General features: G+C 45.3%; 1 protein-coding gene and 1 pseudogene across 2 annotated transcripts in view; one reads left to right on the top strand and one right to left on the bottom strand.

Annotated features, from left to right (window-relative positions):
* Positions 1–1,424, bottom strand: part of LOC124043088 — a 70,981-nt pseudogene extending 69,557 nt beyond the window's left edge.
* Positions 1,425–2,441: 1,017 nt separating this feature from the next.
* The window catches only part of LOC124043207 (3-hydroxyisobutyrate dehydrogenase, mitochondrial-like), a 44,646-nt gene continuing 26,465 nt past the window's right edge, over positions 2,442–20,622 (top strand). For both annotated transcript variants that reach the window (XR_006840283.1, XM_046361516.1), the window contains exons 1-4: positions 2,442–2,565; positions 12,770–12,930; positions 13,533–13,642; positions 15,669–15,790. Coding sequence is in view for 1 of the 2 variants with exons in the window: in XM_046361516.1 (XP_046217472.1) it covers positions 2,493–2,565; positions 12,770–12,930; positions 13,533–13,642; positions 15,669–15,790 (466 nt within the window). In the remaining variant the exon portion in view is untranslated. The remainder of the gene's footprint in view (positions 2,566–12,769; positions 12,931–13,532; positions 13,643–15,668; positions 15,791–20,622) is intronic.

Genomic DNA, 20,622 nt, shown 5'->3' with positions numbered 1-20,622 from the left:
GCCATTTTTTGGGGTTAGAGCTCGGAGTTGGGCATATTTGTATTTGATACATCAAATTACAACTGGCCATAGACAAGGGGAGCAGGGGTGCTGCAGCACCCCCTGATAAATTTAAATAAATAACAAATATTTTGACAATTATTATAAGAAAAAATCAAATACACAAAAAATATTTTGACAATTATTATAAGAAAAAATTCCAACCACAAAACATGTGAACTAGGCCTTTATTACTCCTGTGTGAGCAGAGAAACAGTCATCAGCAGAGCGAAGAAAGACACTCTTCAGAAGACCCCCCACCCCCACCAAAAAATCTGGGGGGTGACACAAGGTGTGATGTTACCTTAAAGATGCCCACCCAGTCTTTGGGGTTGGGGGTGATGTTGGAGGTGAGGGTGTAGCGACACTCCAGTGCCTCTTGGGGCAGGAAACTCTTCCTAACGTTCTGGAAGATAACATGAGCAAAGTTTGATGTTTCCATGACACCAATGCCACTGGTGGGCGAAGAGCCCACCACCTGGAACGAGGACATATCCTGCTTGTCACTTCTTTTGTCTGACCTGCTGGGGGAAATAAGGAAGCGAGAGAATATGGAGAGAGAAAATAGTGAGGGGATATGAGAACAAGCCTGGCCAGGCATGCATGTTTTCTCCTCTCACTCACACCTCCAATTTAACCTAGCAAATGTACATTTGACCTATTTACAATAACATTTGAATTGGTCGAGTCCCACTGTTAGGTTGTTTGATCTACATGTGGGCTTTAGTGAACTGAAATGTAAGATGGAATCATTCCAAGCCTGCCTACGCATGTTGAAATGACGATATGATGGCAAACGTCAGACTGCATAAGATCACGTTAACTATAAAACACACTGTTATAGTAAAGCAGCAAAGAGCTGAAGCGCGTGTGCGCCAAAACAAGGACGACCTAATGTAGCTTGCAACACAGCAAGCACAGGTGGCATTTTCACACGCACAGAGAGCGGCCAGCTATAAGAGCCTGTATCTGACAAAAACACTTTTAGGATGATTAGCTACCTAGATATACTGTTCGCATAGATAACGATTCCCTAAAGTAACTTTCATTGTCATTGACAACTGAATTGATTAAGTATCTAGCTGCACATTAACCTTCAGTGTCCTTTTAGCTACCGAAACTGATCTGACCACAACAAGGTAGCTTGCAACAATCTCAGGGTTATCTGTCTTGAACAGATCTGTCTTGATAGGCCAAACCCCCTAGCAATACGCCAATCACAGCTATTGTTTCCGTTTAAATCGATTCATTACCTGTCTTACATATGAATCCAAACAAGGTCAAATTATGTTTTGAAAGCCAACATATGACAGTCCAAAAGCCGTTGTTGTCAAACAGCTTCAGGCCCCGTCGTCAACCACTGAGCTATGGTTGTCAATGATGGCGTCACTTCCGGGATGGGATGTTGGTGCTGAGGAAATAGATTCCAGTTGCACCACGTGAAAATGTCAATTATTTGATGCCTCGAAATAATCTATTTAAAATGCTTATAATGAATTACTAGAAGTAGATATCTCTGACTAATGTACGATTATTTGCACAGTTGCTGTTAATTGCACTCGGAAATAAATAGCCTAGTGCGGCACTCGCGCACGCACGCACACACACACACGCACACACGCACACACACACACACACACACACACGCACTGGGGTGGCAGGTAGCAGGTAGCCTAGTGGTTATAACGTTGGACTTGTAACCGAAATGGTTGCCAGATCGAATCCCCGAGTCGATAAGGTAAAACTTCTGTCGTTCTTCCCCTGAACAAGGCTGTTAATCCACTGTTCCTAGGCCCTCCTTGAAAATAAGAATGTGTTCTTTAACTGATTTACCTAGTTAAATAAAGATTACATGGAGTCTGCATGCGATTTGATAGAGATAGGGGCACACATTCATCAAAAATACTCACAGAGAACAAGAGAATGAACCAAAAATTACACCATTAAACATAAAGTACATCTTAAAAACTTCAATAAATAAAAAATACTCTACTGCGCATGCACATTAGTTTGGGTAATAATACTCTGACTGGTGGAAATATATATTTTTATAACATTTAGTTGAAAACGATGTTTGATTGAACACGATCAAGGTTCCTCATAACCGTAAATATAAATTATGATGATAATGACCACAAACTATTTGCTTTTGAATAGTTTTAATGGTAATAGCACATTCACTAATATTGCATCGAATAAAAATGCCACACTCGAAAGATTTATTTCAGCGTCTGAGACCAATTTACTAATGCCTCCCCCCAAAACAGTATTGTACCGTAAAGAGCTTTAAGACATGAACACACGGGATGTCCCACCTTTGCAAGATTTCTATTGGCTGTTGCGTTCGGCTGAGACCACTGAGTGGTCCAAATAGCACTCAATGAAAACGAACTCCCCTTTACTTCCTGTCTATCAGCTGTCACTGTAAACGCCGAGGTCAAGGGGAACGAAGCATGGCTGCGTTGTTCAGAGGGTCTCGGAATTTGTTGCAACGGTGCAATAAACAACATGTCGATCTGGCTCTGGGTAACGTATTTACCAGTTTTAAAATCTCACACTGTATTTTTCGTGGTGTGCATGTGCATAATAGCACAACATGCAACCGAAAAACACACTTCCTAGCTAGGAATTTGTGGTGTGTTAGTGGCGGTTTTTGTGGATAACGTAGATATTTTCTAAACAGTTGGTTGGTTACCTGCTGTGTTTTTGTGTTTTGCGTTAGCTAAATACTGTGGCCTCCCTTGTTGACGTTATTGAAATACGACCATGAACTGATTGCCAGTGATAGCTTGAAACAATGGACATGGCTATGCCCTCATCTATCTCACAAATCCCTATAAGTAGTTAGTCAATTCTGCAGACTCATGTTTCCTTGACTCTACATGTGACCAGCTGAGTGGAACACAACGTTCTTCGTGGCTGTAGTGCCTGCATACTAGCCCGAGCCTGGTGATTTGGATTTAGCCATAAGGCTCCCTCCCAGCTCTTCCTACACCATCATACCTATGTGTCAATTCATTTGACACAACTACATCAGTTCATATCGTCGCTTCACACTGATGTTGAACTCTAAATGGCCTTCCATCTGAGGTGCCACATTTATCCAATAAACCTGAGTCCATAACTTTATCAAGCCAATTAACCAGTATTGACATAAAGTGTAATGACGTTAACCTAAATTATGTTTTAATCGAAATAATAATTATTGGGAGTTGTGACATAATAAATGAATTTGAATATGAAGCAAGAGAAGATCATCTGTCCTTACTAAACTCGCCAGATCATTTTCCCTCAATGGATGATGAAGTTTTGACTGCAATGATTAAGCAATAAGTAATGAGGGGGTGTGGTATATGGCCAATATACCATGGCTAAGGGCTGTTCTTATGCATGATGTGATATGGAGTGCCTGGCTACAGCCAGCTGTTAGCAGTGGTATATTGGCCATATACCACAAACCTCCACAGTGCCTTATTGCTATTATAAACTGGTTACCAGCTTAATTGGAACAGTAAAAAGTTATTTTTTTCTCATAACTGTGGTATACAGTCTGATATACAATTACTTTCAGCCAATCAGCATTCAGGGCTACCCATTTGCGATATTGACTTGTCATTTCAATAGGCACAGGCTACAGACTCATCTGGCTTTATGATTGTAATTCAACTTTTCAATGGTTTGCTTAGCTACATAGACGCAGGTAGCCTATAGCCCGTGATAGGCCTACATCTCATTTCAGATAGCCTACAGTAAGCTGGATGATTTAGTAGCTTGCTTAGTTCAAATTGACAGACTAATATATTCAACATGAAGAGTGAGGCGACTTCGAGGTAAGAAGTGCTTATTGACCGTTGGGCTACTGAGGATGGGGTCGTAATTTCAATCACTGAATTTAACATTTGTAATGTACATATGAACTGAATCTGCTTGTCAACAACAGCCAGGTTTTTATTTATTTATTTATTACCTATATCCTAATCTGACTGCTACTGTCAAATTAATGCGTTCTAACAACTGATAAGCAATTGTGATAGTTTTGATAACTTCCAATTAAATTAACTAAACGTAACCATTAATAATTGCATAATAACAATAATCTGAAGTTCTAGGCTATTTATTAAATCTGTTTGCCAGCTCCAGGTATGCTACACAAGTGGCACATTGATTTGCAACGACTCCAGTGATATCAGTGGAGGGGCGGCAGGGTAGCCTAGTGATTAGAGCATTGGACTAGTAGCCCAAAGAAGTTACAAGTTCAAATCCCCCAGCTGACAAGGTACAAATCTGTCGTTCTGCCCCTGAACAGGCAGTTAACCCACTGTTCCTAGGCTGTCATTGAAAATAAGAATTTGTTCTTAACTGACTTGCCTAGTTAAATAAAGGTAAAATAAATATCATAATTTTATCGTATTTATTGTATCAAATGGTACTGTAGGCTAAAGAGATGCTATGGCCAATAAATGCAAATGTGTCATTCTCCACATTTAATGTCAGTTTCATTGAGAACTTTTCCCCATAACAGAAGCACACAAGTGAGTTCCATACCTTCCATTTAACATTTCCATATGCCCAGCCCTCAAGAACTGAGCATGCGTAAAACACTTCGCTTGAAACGGTTTTCCAAAGGCAAAGTTGACATTAGAATGTTTAAACCGCCTTTGAGCGAATTTATCTAATGAGCTGTAGTGCGCCCAAAGTTGTTTTCCAGTGCCATTATTTCAGTTCTTGCATGTTAATATGTTTTATGAAAAAAGGGTTGGGGAATTTTTTCAATATTTATAACTATGCAAGTCAGTTAAGAATAAATTATTATTTACAATGGCGGCCTAACCCGGACGATGTTGGGCCAATTGTGCGCCGCCCTATGGGACTCCCAATCACGGCGGGTTTTGATTCAGCCTGGAATCAAACCAGGGTTTGTAGTGACGCCTCTAGCACTGAGATGTAGTGCCTTAGACCGCTGCGCCACTCAGAAGCCCACCGGGTCTCTCCATAATGACAATTTAAATAGCGGACCTACAACTTACTGTTCATCAGTTGTCACAACTTGTGTTGCTCTGTCTACTCTCACTCACGTGTCTCAGCCAATAGTGGACTCAGCTGCCTGCTGCAGTGCTTTCAACACACACACACTCCTCCGGCCCTCCCCACCACTCACTCACTCAGCAACAGCCTGCCTCACTGCTTGAAAGTCAGCAGCAGCAGGTCACAGTGAAAATATATGTCATGTATGTTTATGTATGTTTATGTATGTTTATGTATGTATGTATGTATGTATGTATGTATGTATGTATGTATGTATGTATGTATGTATGTATGTATGTATGTATGTATGTATGTATGTATGCTTAAGATGCACTATGCAGAAATCACTCTGCCATTTCTTGGTTGCTAAAATGGTAATAGATCGCCTAATTTCAGTTTGTGACAAAACAAGCAAGTATAATGTAGAGAATCATTGTACCATCTAAACCGCTGTGAAATATAGTTTTCACAACCAAAAATATTGTATTTTTGTTTGAAGCTGGTGTACAAAACAACTGAAAGTAAAAGAAGCAAATTAAACCTGATTGGGAAGCATAGAAATAAATCTCATAGAAGCTTCTCATACTTGCAATGAGAATGACAGATCTTTAACTCACATTTCTATGCGAATTTGGTCCGGTCGCCCAAAAAGTTACATATATTGCAGCTTTAAGAGAAATTACATGGCGTACAACTTAAAAGTAGCCCAAAAACCTGCAACCCGCGACCAATACATTTTCACCCACGACATCGTTTTCAAAATAGGCAAATTTTGTCGGAAACCACGGTCATGGCAACCCTGACTTCAGCTACTCATCAGATATTGCATAATAAATTCTAGTCTCTGAATATGACGTTTCTTCAGCCAGCTAACCAATTTTTGGCAGAGTGGATGATTAAGGGTCTGGAACATAATTATAATTTGTACACTGCAAATTGACCACAACTAAGCCCAAAAATAAATTGTATTTGAAAAGGACAAGGCTACCTTGATTACATTGAGTCACGATAATTTCTGTTTTTTATTTGTGGAAATACTTGGTGAGCAGATTTCCTAAATGAAACACATTTTTTGCATAATTGAGATGTATACACTGCTCAAAAAAATAAAGGGAAAACTAAAATAACACATCCTAGATCTGAATGAAATATAAAACAAGTCAAAATGAGGCTCAGTAGTGTGTGTGGCCTCCATGTGCCTGTATGACCTCTACAACGCCTGGGCATGCTCCTGATGAGGTGGAGGATGGTCTCCTGAGGGATCTCCTCCCAGACCTGGACTAAAGCATCCGCCAAATCCTGGACAGTCGGGCCCTCATACCACCCTCATGGAGTCTGTTTCTGACTGTTTGAGCAGACACATGCACATTTGTGGCCTGCTGGAGGTCATTTTGCAGGGCTCTGGCAGTGCTCCTCCTGCTCCTCCTTGCACAAAGGCGATTGACTTGGAGTTACATTGTGTTGTTTAAGTGTTCCCTTTATTTTTTTGAGCAGTGTGTGTGTGTATATACACACACACAGACAGTGAGGGGGGGGGAGTATTTGATCCCCTGCTGATTTTGTATGTTTGCCCACTGACAAAGAAATTCAGTCTATAATTTTAATGGTAGTTTTATTTGAACAGTGAGAGACAGAATAACAACAACAAAATCCAGAAAAAAGCATGTAAAAAATGTTATACATTGATTTGCATTTGAATGAGGGAAATACGTTTTTGACCCCTTTGCAAAACATGACTTAGTACTTGGTGGCAAAACCCTTGTTGGCAATCAGAGGTCAGATGTTTCTTGTAGTTGGCCACCAGGTTTGCACACATCTCAGGAGGGATTTTGTCCCACTCCTCTTTGCAGATCTTCTCCAAGTCAGTAAGGTTTCGAGGCTGACGTTTGGCAACTGGAACCTTCAGCTCCCTCCACAGATGATTTTCTATGGGGTTAAGGTCTGGAGACTGGCTAGGCCACTCCAGGACCTTAATGTGCTTCTTCTTGAGCCCATCCTTTGTTGCCTTGGCCGTGTGTTTGGGGTCATTGTCATGCTGTAATACCCATCCACGACCCATTTTCATTGCCCTGGCTGAGGGAAGAAGGTTCTCACCCAAGATTTGACGGTACATGGCCCCGTCCATCGACCCTTTGATGTGGTGAAGTTGTCCTGTCCCCTTAGCAGACAAACACCCCCAAAGCATAATGTTTCCACCTCCATGTTTGACAGTGGGGATGATGTTCTTGGGGTCATAGACAGCATTCCTCCTCCTCCTCCAAACACGGCAAGTTGAGTTGATGCCAAAGAGCTCCATTTTGGTCTCATCTGACCACAACACTTTCACCCAGTTGTCCTCTGAATCATTCAGATGTTCATTGGCAAACTTCAAACTTGCGGGCGCTGCAGGATTTCAGTCCTTCATGGCGTAGTGTGTTACCAATTGTTTTCTTGCTGACTATGGTCCCAGCTGCCTTGAGATCATTGACAAGATCCTCCCGTGTAGTTCTGGGCTGATTCCTCACCGTTTTCATTGCAACTCCACGAGGTAAGATCTTGCACGGAGCCCCAGGCCGAGGGAGATTGACAGTTATTTTGTGTTTCTTCCATTTGCGAATAATCGCACCAACTGTTGACACCTTCTCACCAAGCTGCGGTCTTGTAGCCCATTCCAGCCTTGTGTAGGTCTACAATCTTGTCCCTGACATACCTGGAGAGCTCTTTGGTCTAGGCCATGGTGGAGAGTTTGGAATCTGATTGATTGATTGCTTCTGTGGAAAGGTGTCTTTTATACAGGTAACAAACTGAGATTAGGAGGACTCCCTTTAAGAGTATGCTCCTAATCTCAGCTCGTTACCTGTATTGAAGACACCTGGGAGCCAGAAATCTTTCTGATTGAGAGTGGGTCAAATACTTATTTACATTTACATTTAAGTCATTTAGCAGACGCTCTTATCCAGAGCGACTTACAAATTGGTGCATTCACCTTATGACATCCAGTGGGACAGTCACTTAACAATAGTGCATCTAAAACTTAGGGGGGGGGGGTGAGAGGGATTACTTATCCTATCCTAGGTATTCCTTAAAGAGGTGGGGTTTCAGGTGTCTCCGGAAGGTGGTGATTGACTCCGCTGTCCTGGCGTCGTGAGGGAGTTTGTTCCACCATTGGGGGGGCCAGGGCAGCGAACAGTTTTGACTGGGCTGAGCGGGAGCTGTACTTCCTCAGTGGTAGGGAGGCGAGCAGGCCAGAGGTGGATGAACGCAGTGCCCTTGTTTGGGTGTAGGGCCTGATCAGAGCCTGGAGGTACTGAGGTGCCGTTCCCCTCACAGCTCCGTAGGCAAGCACCATGGTCTTGTAGCGGATGCGAGCTTCAACTGGAAGCCAGTGGAGAGAACGGAGGAGCGGGGTGACGTGAGAGAACTTGGGAAGGTTGAACACCAGACGGGCTGCGGCGTTCTGGATGAGTTGAAGGGGTTTAATGGCACAGGCAGGGAGCCCAGCCAACAGCGAGTTGCAGTAATCCAGACGGGAGATGACAAGTGCCTGGATTAGGACCTGCGCCGCTTCCTGTGTGAGGCAGGGTCGTACTCTGCGGATGTTGTAGAGCATGAACCTACAGGAACGGGCCACCGCCTTGATGTTGGTTGAGAACGACAGGGTGTTGTCCAGGATCACGCCAAGGTTCTTGGCGCTCTGGGAGGAGGACACAATGGAGTTGTCAACCGTGATGGCGAGATCATGGAACGGGCAGTCCTTCCCCGGGAGGAAGAGCAGCTCCGTCTTGCCGAGGTTCAGCTTGAGGTGGTGATCCGTCATCCACACTGATATGTCTGCCAGACATGCAGAGATGCGATTTGCCACCTGGTCATCAGAAGGGGAAAGGAGAAGATTAATTGTGTGTCGTCTGCATAGCAATGATAAGAGAGACCATGTGAGGTTATGACAGAGCCAAGTGACTTGGTGTATAGCGAGAATAGGAGAGGGCCAAGAACAGAGCCCTGGGGGACACCAGTGGTGAGAGCGCGTGGTGAGGAGACAGATTCTCGCCACGCCACCTGGTAGGAGCGACCTGTCAGGTAGGACGCAATCCAAGCGTGGGCTGCGCCGGAGATGCCCAACTCGGAGAGGGTGGAGAGGAGGATCTGATGGTTCACAGTATCGAAGGCAGCCGATAGATCTAGAAGGATGAGAGCAGAGGAGAGAGAGTTAGCTTTAGCAGTGCGGAGCGCCTCCGTGATACAGAGGAGAGCAGTCTCAGTTGAATGACTAGTCTTGAAACCTGACTGATTTGGATCAAGAAGGTCATTCAGAGAGAGATAGCGGGAGAGCTGGCCAAGGACGGCACGTTCAAGAGTTTTGGAGAGAAAAGAAAGAAGGGATACTGGTCTGTAGTTGTTGACATCGGAGGGATCGAGTGTAGGTTTTTTCAGAAGGGGTGCAACTCTCGCTCTCTTGAAGACGGAAGGGACGTAGCCAGCGGTCAGGGATGAGTTGATGAGCGAGGTGAGGTAAGGGAGAAGGTCTCCGGAAATGGTCTGGAGAAGAGAGGGGATAGGGTCAAGCGGGCAGGTTGTTGGGCGGCCGGCCGTCACAAGACGCGAGATTTCATCTGGAGAGAGAGGGGAGAAAGAGGTCAGAGCACAGGGTAGGGCAGTGTGAGCAGAACCAGCGGTGTCGTTTGACTTAGCAAACGAGGATCGGATGTCGTCGACCTTCTTTTCAAAATGGTTGACGAAGTCATCTGCAGAGAGGGAGGAGGGGGAGGGGGTGGAGGATTCAGGAGGGAGGAGAAGGTGGCAAAGAGCTTCCTAGGGTTAGAGGCAGATGCTTGGAATTTAGCGTGGTAGAAAGTGGCTTTAGCAGCAGAGACAGAGGAGGAAAATGTAGAGAGGAGGGAGTGAAAGGATGCCAGGTCCGCAGGGAGGCGAGTTTTCCTCCATTTCCGCTCGGCTGCCCGGAGCCCTGTTCTGTGAGCTCGCAATGAGTCATCGAGCCACGGAGCGGGAGGGGAGGACCGAGCCGGCCTGGAGGATAGGGGACATAGAGAGTCAAGGGATGCAGAGAGGGAGGAGAGGAGGGTTGAGGAGGCAGAATCAGGAGATAGGTGGGAGAAGGTTTGAGCGGAGGGAAGAGATGATAGGATGGAAGAGGAGAGAGTAGCGGGGGAGAGAGAGCGAAGGTTGGGACGGCGCGATACCATCCGAGTAGGGGCAGTGTGGGAGGTGTTGGATGAGAGCGAGAGGGAAAAGGATACAAGGCAGTGGTCGGAGACTTGGAGGGGAGTTGCAATGAGGTTAGTGGAGGAACAGCATCTAGTAAAGATGAGGTCGAGCGTATTGCCTGCCTTGTGAGTAGGGGGGAAGGTGAGAGGGTGAGGTCAAAAGAGGAGAGGAGTGGAAAGAAGGAGGCAGAGAGGAAAGAGTCAAAGGTAGACGTGGGGAGGTTAAAGTCGCCCAGAACTGTGAGAGGTGAGCCGTCCTCAGGAAAGGAGCTTATCAAGGCATCAAGCTCATTGATGAACTCTCCGAGGGAACCTGGAGGGCGATAAATGATAAGGATGTTAAGCTTGAAAGGGCTAGTAACTGTGACAGCATGGAATTCAAAGGAGGCGATAGACAGATGGGTAAGGGGAGAAAGAGAGAATGACCACTTGGGAGAGATGAGGATCCCGGTGCCACCACCCCGCTGACCAGACGCTCTCGGGGTGTGCGAGAACACGTGGGCGGACGAAGAGAGAGCAGTAGGAGTAGCAGTGTTGTCTGTGGTGATCCATGTTTCCGTCAGTGCCAAGAAGTCGAGGGACTGGAGGGAGGCATAGGCTGAGATGAACTCTGCCTTGTTGACCGCAGATTGGCAGTTCCAGAGGCTACCGGAGACCTGGAACTCCACGTGGGTCGTGCGCGCTGGGACCACCAGAGTAGGGTGGCCGCGGCCACGCGGTGAGGAGCGTTTGTATGGTCTGTGCAGAGAGGAGAGAACAGGGATAAACAGACACATAGTTGACAGGCTACAGAAGAGGCTACGCTAATGCAAAGGAGATTGGAATGACAAGTGGACTACACGTCTCGAATGTTCAGAAAGTTAAGCTACGTAGCAAGAATCTTATTGACTAAAATGATTAAAATGATACAGTACTGCTGAAGTAGGCCAGCTGGCAGTGGGTGCGTTGTTGACACTACACTAATCAAGTCGTTCCGTTGAGTGTAATAGTTTCTGCAGTGTTGCTATTCGGGGGCTAGCTGGCTAGCTAGCAGTGTTGTTTACGTTACATTGCGTTAAAAGAACGACAATAGCTGGCTAGCGAACCTAGAAAATCGCTCTAGACTACACAATTATCTTTGATACAAAGACGGCTATGTAGCTAGCTACGATCAAACAAATCAAACCGTTGTACTGTAATGAAATGAAGTGAAAATGTGATACTACCTGTGAATGCGACCGGGTAGTTGAGTTCTATACAGAAGACGTTGGCTAGCGTTGGCTAGCTAGCAGAGTCACCTACGTTAAGGACGACAAATAGCTGGCTAGCTAACCTCGGTAAATTAAGATAATCACTCTAAGACTACACACTCTAAACCTAAACAACACAATTATCTTGGATACGATGAAACGAAGACAGCAAAGGCAGCTATGTAGCTAGCTAACACTACACTAATCAAGTCGTTCAGTTGAGTGTAATAGTTTCTCCAGTGCAGCTAATCAGTGGACGTTAGCTAGCTGGCTAGTGAAGACTACGTTAGGACGGCGAAATACGATAATTACGCAATTATCTTTGATACAAAGACGGCTATGTAGCTAGCTGAGAAGAAATTGCTAAGATTAGACAAATCAAACCGTTGTGATATAATGAAATATAATGAAAAAGTTATACTACCCGCGGGAGCGAAGTGCAGATGCGACCACTCGCTCTATTTCTAACATTTTTGACATGTGTTTTTCTAGATGTTTTTGTTCTGTCTCTCACCATTAAAGTTATAGACGGATCATTTCTTTGTCAGTGGGCAAACGTACAAAATCAGCAGAGGATCAAATAATTTTTTCCCTCACTGTATATATATCTCAAATCTGCAAAAAAAAATTAATCTAACTATATATGTATGTATGTATGTATGTATGTATGTATGTATGTATGTATGTATGTATGTATGTATGTATGTATATATTTATTTTATTTTTTTTATTTAAAAAAATATTTAAAAAATAATATTTTTTATTAACTTTTGCTGAGCCCCAAAAAAATCACATGGTGGCCGGTTCTAGCCAGCGGGCCTCCTGTTGCCGACCCCTCCTTGAGCCACAGCAAGGAGTCAAATCTATGGGAAACACGGGGGTGTGGAACTATGATAGACAGTTTACTTAAAGGAAACATTCACAAATTTTGAAAGTTATGTTGTTTTTGTGCATCTCTAAGTCGTTGTTCTATCGATTGCTGGGGTCATTTCATGTTTTCATATCTGAGGTGTTCTAAGTTCAAGCTGCAGAAATACAGCCTGTATGATGTGATGCAAAACTCGTCGTACCAGCTGTATTTCGGTCTAACGTGAAAACCAAGAACTCAGATGAACATGAAATGACATCATTTAGAGATGTACACAATAATATAACATTAAAAGGGGGGGGATCCTCCATTTTAAGTAGGAATGTATTAACCATAGTTGACTTTGTTTCTACAATGTTCTATACTATGCCATTGTATTGACTGTCAACCCTGTGTGTGCTCTCCAGTGTGTAGCAGGTCGATGGCCTCGAAGACTCCAGTGGGGTTCATTGGGCTGGGGAACATGGGCAGTCCCATGGCCAAGAACCTGCTGAGGCACGGATACCCTGTCATTGCCACCGACGTCTTCCCTGAGTCCTGCAAGGAGCTACAAGACGAGGGGGCACAGGTAACACCTCGCTAGTACCTACTTACGTCACCTAACCTGCTTACTGTGTTTCTCTACATTACCACTGAATTGTTGCAGTGATCATAGCAGTAGACAAGACGCACCATAATGAATGCTGACCAAGCACAGTAGGTCACCTTCTGGAGGTCTACATGTTGAAATGCCCAGAAATGAATCAAAAATAGGACGCCCACCCGCAGCTGTTAGTTGTTTGTCGGCCTTGTGCGTTTTCTCTGACTTACTGTATTGCTCTCCATTACCCCTGAATCACAGCAGTAGGTCAGCAGGGGGACGAGCATAGGCCACATTCCTGCTACGTGTACCCTACCTATCTGCTGAGTCTGGAGGGGATGGTAGAAGTACATCTGCTGGTGTGGGTTTCTCAGGCTGCGTCCCAACACTTCCAATGGTTGACTTAACAATAGTGGAAACCCCCTTCAGCCAATGCTTAAACCAATCCAACACTTTTAAATACATGACGGGACTGTGTAAGTGCACACTTCAGGAATATGGAGAATAGGGATGCAACGTCATTGTATCTCTGTTAGTGTTTTCTTTTGATTTCTCACCCCTTCTTTCCCATCCGATTCCTCCCTGTCCAGATCCTGGACTCCCCAGCGGAGGTTGCAGATAAAGCAGACAGGATCATCACCATGCTCCCCTCCAGTCCCAACGTCATAGAGGTCTACACTGGACCCAACGGCATCCTCAAGTAAGCAAGTCCCCCTCTCTGGTCGTCCTCCCCAGAACTATAGATGTAGAAACTGGCCTGTCCCCCTACAACTGGCCTGTCCCCCTACAACTGGCCTGTCCCCCTACAACTGGCCTGTCCCCCTATAACTGGCCTGTCCCCCTATAACTGGCATGTCCCCCTATAACTGGCATGTCCCCCTATAACTGGCTTGTCCCCCTATAACTGGCTTGTCCCCCTATAACTGGCTTGTCCCCCTATAACTGGCCTGTACCCCTATAACTGGTGTTTGTAAATTGGGAGGAATCGGACGGTTGTAAACCTCATTGGGAGGAATCGGACGGTTGTAAACCTCATTGGGAGGAATCGGACGGTTGTAAACCTCATTGGGAGGAATCGGACGGTTGTAAACCTCATTGGGAGGAATCGGACGGTTGTAAACCTCATTGGGAGGAATCGGACGGTTGTAAACCTCATTGGGAGGAATCGGACGGTTGTAAACCTCATTGGGAGGAATCGGACGGTTGTAAACCTCATTGGGAGGAATCGGACGGTTGTAAACCTCATTGGGAGGAATCGGACGGTTGTAAACCTCATTGGGAGGAATCGGACGGTTGTAAACCTCATTGGGAGGAATCGGACGGTTGTAAACCTCATTGGGAGGAATCGGACGGTTGTAAACCTCATTGGGAGGAATCGGACGGTTGTAAACCTCATTGGGAGGAATCGGACGGTTGTAAACCTCATTGGGAGGAATGGGACGGTTGTAAACCTCATTGGGAGGAATGGGACGGTTGTAAACCTCATTGGGAGGAATGGGACGGTTGTAAACCTCATTGGGAGGAATGGGACGGTTGTAAACCTCATTGGGAGGAATGGGACGGTTGTAAACCTCATTGGGAGGAATGGGACGGTTGTAAACCTCATTGGGAGGAATGGGACGGTTGTAAACCTCATTGGGAGGAATGGGACGGTTGTAAACCTCATTGGGAGGAATGGGACGGTTGTAAACCTCATTGGGAGGAATGGGACGGTTGTAAACCTCAGTGGGAGGAATGGGACGGTTGTAAACCTCAGTGGGAGGAATGGGACGGTTGTAAACCTCAGTGGGAGGAATGGGACGGTTGTAAACCTCAGTGGGAGGAATGGGACGGTTGTAAACCTCAGTGGGAGGAATGGGACGGTTGTAAACCTCAGTGGGAGGAATGGGACGGTTGTAAACCTCAGTGGGAGGAATCGGACGGTTGTAAACCTCAGTGGGAGGAATCGGACGGTTGTAAACCTCAGTGGGAGGAATCGGACGGTTGTAAACCTCAGTGGGAGGAATCGGACGGTTGTAAACCTCAGTGGGAGGAATCGGACGGTTGTAAACCTCAGTGGGAGGAATCGGACGGTTGTAAACCTCAGTGGGAGGAATGGGACGGTTGTAAACCTCATTGGGAGGAATGGGACGGTTGTAAACCTCATTGGGAGGAATGGGACGGTTGTAAACCTCAGTGGGAGGAATGGGACGGTTGTAAACCTCAGTGGGAGGAATGGGACGGTTGTAAACCTCAGTGGGAGGAATGGGACGGTTGTAAACCTCAGTGGGAGGAATGGGACGGTTGTAAACCTCAGTGGGAGGAATCGGACGGTTGTAAACCTCATTGGGAGGCACGGTGGAGCCTAGCTGCTCATTCAGCTGCTCATTCAGAGCTGCTTACAGTGAAGACGTGGGGGAACGTCACCAATTGTACCGGCTTTTGTTCTAGCCCTCTGCACCTGATTAAACTGATCATGGTCTCCGAACTAAGTTAAGTCAGGTGTGCCTGTGCTGGCCCAGAAACAGAGCCTGGTACTGTGGGTCTGTCCTCTGAGATCATGTGATATGGTCATGCGACTGTTTTTCCTCTTTTTTTCTTGTCCGTTCTACCTGGGATCCTGGAGACGTCCCTACCCCGGTGCAGTTTGGAAATGTTAAAATGGTTAGGTTAAGGTAGAGGTTAGGGTTTAGAGTAGGGCCGTCCCAAGGGTCTCGGATGGCAAAAACACTGTTCTTCTTTCTCAGGAAAGTGAAGAAGGGAACGCTGCTCATCGATTCCTCCACCATCGACCCCTCCGTCTCCAAGGAAATGGCCCTTGCCGCCGAGAAGATGGGCGCCGTGTTCATGGACGCTCCCGTGTCAGGAGGTAAGGGACGGGTTTAGGATGTCAACATTCTGTTGCTATGGCGATCACGTACTGTCAGTCTACTAGCCATGTCCAAAGAAAGGTTTTACTTTTCCTGTTTCTGGCCTATTGGTGGTTCAGTCTCTGGATAGACATGATACACACACACCTCTCTCTCTGGTCTTCATTTCAGCTTGGACACAAACACATCAACTGTAGAGCTTTTGCAGCAATGTTAACCATGTCATGTACTCCTATGTGTATCTATAGATATAGTGCTTGTATTTATAGACTCTGGTGCTATATAATGAAACAGTGTGTAGGCTACAGGCCACTGACGGTACACCGGCATCAGATCAACAGCTGGTGGAAATTGATCCTGTTAAATGGCAACATATTTAAGACTAGATGGAAACATTGTCTAATCAATATCCTAGGAATGAAACGGGCAAACGGGCCGGAACTGGTAAAAACGACCTGAACTTGTCCAATAAGACACGCTCGTTTTTTCCCTCCAAACTTTTCTCTACAGTGTGCAATATAATGAATACAAATCTTACCTGAGCAGGTACAATACAGGGTTGGTAGTTGAATTCAGATGTGTGTTCCGCGCTGTACTTCTTCCTCCCCTCATTCTAGCCAGACAGTGACCACCCTTTGTAGTCAGTGTAGACTGGGTCTTAAAGGCAAGGTTAAGGTTTTAAGTGGTCAATCTGATGCACAGGACAGCATTCTCCTTAATGGCTTGAGCCGTAATGGAGAATACCTTGTCAGGGTTTTTGATGTTGATGGAGCCGTAATGGAGAATACCGTGTCAGGGTTTTTGATGTTGATGGAGCCGTAATGGAGAATACCGTGTCAGGGTTTTTGATGTTGATGGAGCCGTAATGGAGAATACCGTGTCAGGGTTTTTGATGTTGATGGAGCCGTAATGGAGAATACCGTGTCAGGGTTTTTGATGTTGATGGAGCCATAATGGAGAATACCGTGTCGGGGTTTTTGATGTTGATGGAGCCGTAATGGAGAATACCGTGTCGGGGTTTTTGATGTTGATGGAGCCGTAATGGAGAATACCGTGTCGGGGTTTTTGATGTTGATGGAGCCGTAATGGAGAATACCGTGTCTGGGTTTTTGATGTTGATGGAGCCGTAATGGAGAATACCGTTTCGTGGTTTTTGATGTTGATGGAGCTGTACCGGAGAATACCGTGTCGGGGTTTTTGATGTTGATGGAGAATACCGTGTCAGGGTTTTTGATGTTGATGGAGCCGTAATGGAGAATACCGTGTCGGGGTTTTTGATGTTGATGGAGCCGTACTGGCGGGTATCTCTTGTCAGTGCCTTTCATGTAGATAAAGACCAGAGACACAGGCCCCACAGGGAGTGAGAGGGGAGATGAGACGAGTAGCTGTAAAACTCCCTCTCACCTCGGCCACACCAACCGGGGGGCGCACACACGTACAAATATGACTAATTCACATTTCTGCAGATTCACTTTTTGACGATCCCCACCAGCCTACACTGTGGTCGTAAGCTTGTCTGGCAACACTCGTTTTCTCACACACATTCCTCACACAAAACACTCCCTCTCTCTCTCACACACACACACACACACACACACACACACACACACACACACACACACACACACACACACACACACACACACACACACACACACACACACACACACACACACACACACACACACACCCTCTGTGTGTTTACATGCTGGCGTCTGCAGTGTAGACAGGCTGTAGTTAGTGAGTGCAGACCTGTGAAGACCCTTCCTCTCCGGGCTCTTAACTAAGCCTGTTACACACACACACAGGCACACACACAAACCCACACACACACAAAAGCACAGTATTTACTCACTTCTTCTCTGGGCTCTTAGCAAAGCCTGGTTTACTGCTCTGGAATGGCCAATGATTTACATGCTACCTCTGGCCTGAGCCCCACAGACGCCTGACAGCACGAACACACTTCTAAGTTCAGACACAAACACACACGCACTTGACCGCCCACTATCTGAATCTCATACACAGATCCTAACGGAACTGGCCTCTAAACCCCTTGCTGAGGTTGAAAGTAGCCCATTGGTGATAAGCTGAACATGGGGAGGAGAAGACTGAGGGAGAGGTCAGGAGGTGGAGGGTAAACTACAGACGTCCCAGTGTGTGTTGTGAGGGCTTCTCTGACCGATAGTGGGGGAGGGGATTTGACTTGCTGCGTTTGTCCAGGAGGTGGCACTCTACCCCAATAAGGAGCCATATGTATTTATGTGGAGCAGGGTGTCAAACTCATTCCATGGAAGGCCTAGTGTCTGCAGGTTTTTCCTTTCAATTAAGTCCTAGACAACCAGGTGAGGGGGGTTATTTAGCAGTTAGTGACCTTAATTCATCAATCAAGTACAAGGTGTATGTAGTATGTCTGTGTTTTGTTAGAGACGGTCCCTACTGTTTCTTGTGGTCTCTTGATATCGGATCCAGATTTTTGACTGGAGGTCCCAGCAGAATCTTCTTCCTTATGAAGTCGCCAATACACACACACACACACACACACACACACACACACACACACACACACACACACACACACACACACACACACACACACACACACACACACACACACTGACATGCATTGACCCCTAACACACTTATTTCTGTTTGAGGTAATGCTTATGATATATAATATGGTAGCTACGCTATTTTAAGCACTCAAACACACACACAGATTCATGCAAAGATCATGAACTTTTTCAGTCACTTCAGACACTCAAGCATCCTCACAGACAGAGACTTCCTGTGCTTTTGGGGTTTTATTGTTTTTTAAATTTAGATATTCTTTTTATTTACAATTAATCCTGTGGTGAATGAGGTAGTATGTTTTTAAGTGTGTGTGTGTGTGTTTGGTTCCCACCTCGAGTGCGTCAATAGGGGTTTGGCAGTTTCTCCTGGGGTCTGAGACGAGGAGTAATACACTTGTTAAAAAAACTACAATCAAAAAAACATCTTTCTTTCCCTTCCCTCTCTCTGCCGGTCTTGCTCTTACTGACCAGTTGTCTGGCCTAGCCCTGCCTGCTATGTCCTGGCATAGATACTCTTTCACCCACACACACACTGCACATAGTCACTTACTGTACACACAAACAAGCACACTCTAAAATACACACTTTCACCACTGTCTGGTGTTGTTAAGTGTCCGCATTCAAACTAGACCCACAACAAAACAGGCTCTGACGTCACGAGCCCAGGCTGTTGGCAAGGCTATAGCAGAAATAGGAGCAGCAGCTAACAAGCAGCGGGGTCATTAGCGGTAATTACCCAGCATGCCTGAATCTGCGTCTTGTATTCCGGCAGTGGGCCGCCACATCGCTAACGGACGGCGACTTTAAGTCTTTAAAAGCCATTCATTGTTTTCCCAACGCTGAGAACAACAGTGTGTGTGTGTGTGTGTGTGTGTGTGTGTGTGTGTGTGTGTGTGTGTGTGTGTGTGTGTGTGTGTGTGTGTGTGTGTGTGTGTGTGTGTGTGTGTGTGTGTGTGTGTGTGTGTGTGTGTGTGTGTGTGTGTGTGTGTGTGTGTGTGTGTGTGTGTTTTAAAGGGACGTCACTGCATTAAGTTTGGTGTGACCGTGGGAGCTTAATGTGTTTGTATACAGTTTGTCTCAGACTGCACACGTTTGCTGTGTTTCAGCAGGTTAAATACTCATTTTCAGCAGGCTACTTTTTCCACTTCAAATTAACTAAGCTACTTTTCATTTAAAAGTTTAAATTCTTTAGGTCGCTGAGCCCTTTCCCGCTATAATTAGACTCTGCCGAGTCCCCAGCAACCGATGTTCCAGTTTTCAGGGGAAATGGAAATAGAGCCTGTGACTTGACTTCCGCTTTGGACATTAACAAGGAGACACTCCATCTTAACTCCTCCTACACATCTTCTGGATTGGTCAAACAGTGCAGAAGAGTCCCCCCCCATCTTGTTAAGACCAGGATGTAGGGGATCTAGTTTCAGCTGTTTCTTTTACAGCTGCTACGTGTTCGGTTATTCTAGAATGAACGATCTGCATCTTCTAGTGATCAATTGATAGGATAGGCACCTGTCAGTCACAATGCCAGCAATGACAGGAAAACGCAATCTGCCAGTTTGCTCTATTCTGTGAAGGGAGTAGTACACGGCGTTGTACGAGATCTTCAGTTTCTTGGCAATTTCTCGCATGGAATAGCCTTCATTTCTCAGAACAAGAATAGACTGATGAGATTCAGAAGAATGGTCTTTGTTTCTGGACATTTTGAGCCTGTAATCTAACCCACAAATGCTGATGCTCCAGATACTCAACTAGTCTAAAAAAAAAAGGCCAGTTTTATTGCTTCTTTAATCAGCGTGGCAGTTTTCAGCTGTGCTAACATAATTGCAAAAGTGTTTTCTAATGATCAATTAGCCTTTTTAAAATGATAAACTTGGATTAGCTAACACAACGTGCCATTGGAACACAAGCGTGATGGCTGCTAATAATGGCCAATGTAGATATTACTTTAAAAAATCTGCCTTTTCCAGCTACAATAGTCATTTATAACATTAACTGTGTCTACACTGTATTTCAGATCAATTTTATGTTATTTTAATGGACAAAAAAGTGATTTTCTTTCTCTATCAAGCACATTTTTAAGTGACCCCAAACTTGTGTGTGTGTGTTTATTTTTCTTCGATGTGAATCAGATTTTTATTTGGTGTACCCCAGTGGGAATACCTGTTCTACACAATACTACAACACATGTTCCCGGTCTGGGAGGTGAAATCTTTCAGATTGAGTCCAGACATTAGAATGTATCAGAGGCCACAAATAGAGCTCCT

The sequence above is a fragment of the Oncorhynchus gorbuscha genome, linkage group LG09 (genome assembly GCF_021184085.1).
Source record: "Oncorhynchus gorbuscha isolate QuinsamMale2020 ecotype Even-year linkage group LG09, OgorEven_v1.0, whole genome shotgun sequence".
NCBI lineage: Eukaryota > Metazoa > Chordata > Actinopteri > Salmoniformes > Salmonidae > Oncorhynchus > Oncorhynchus gorbuscha.
Note: the sequence above shows the minus strand (reverse complement) of the source record. Positions and strands in the feature narration are given on the sequence as shown.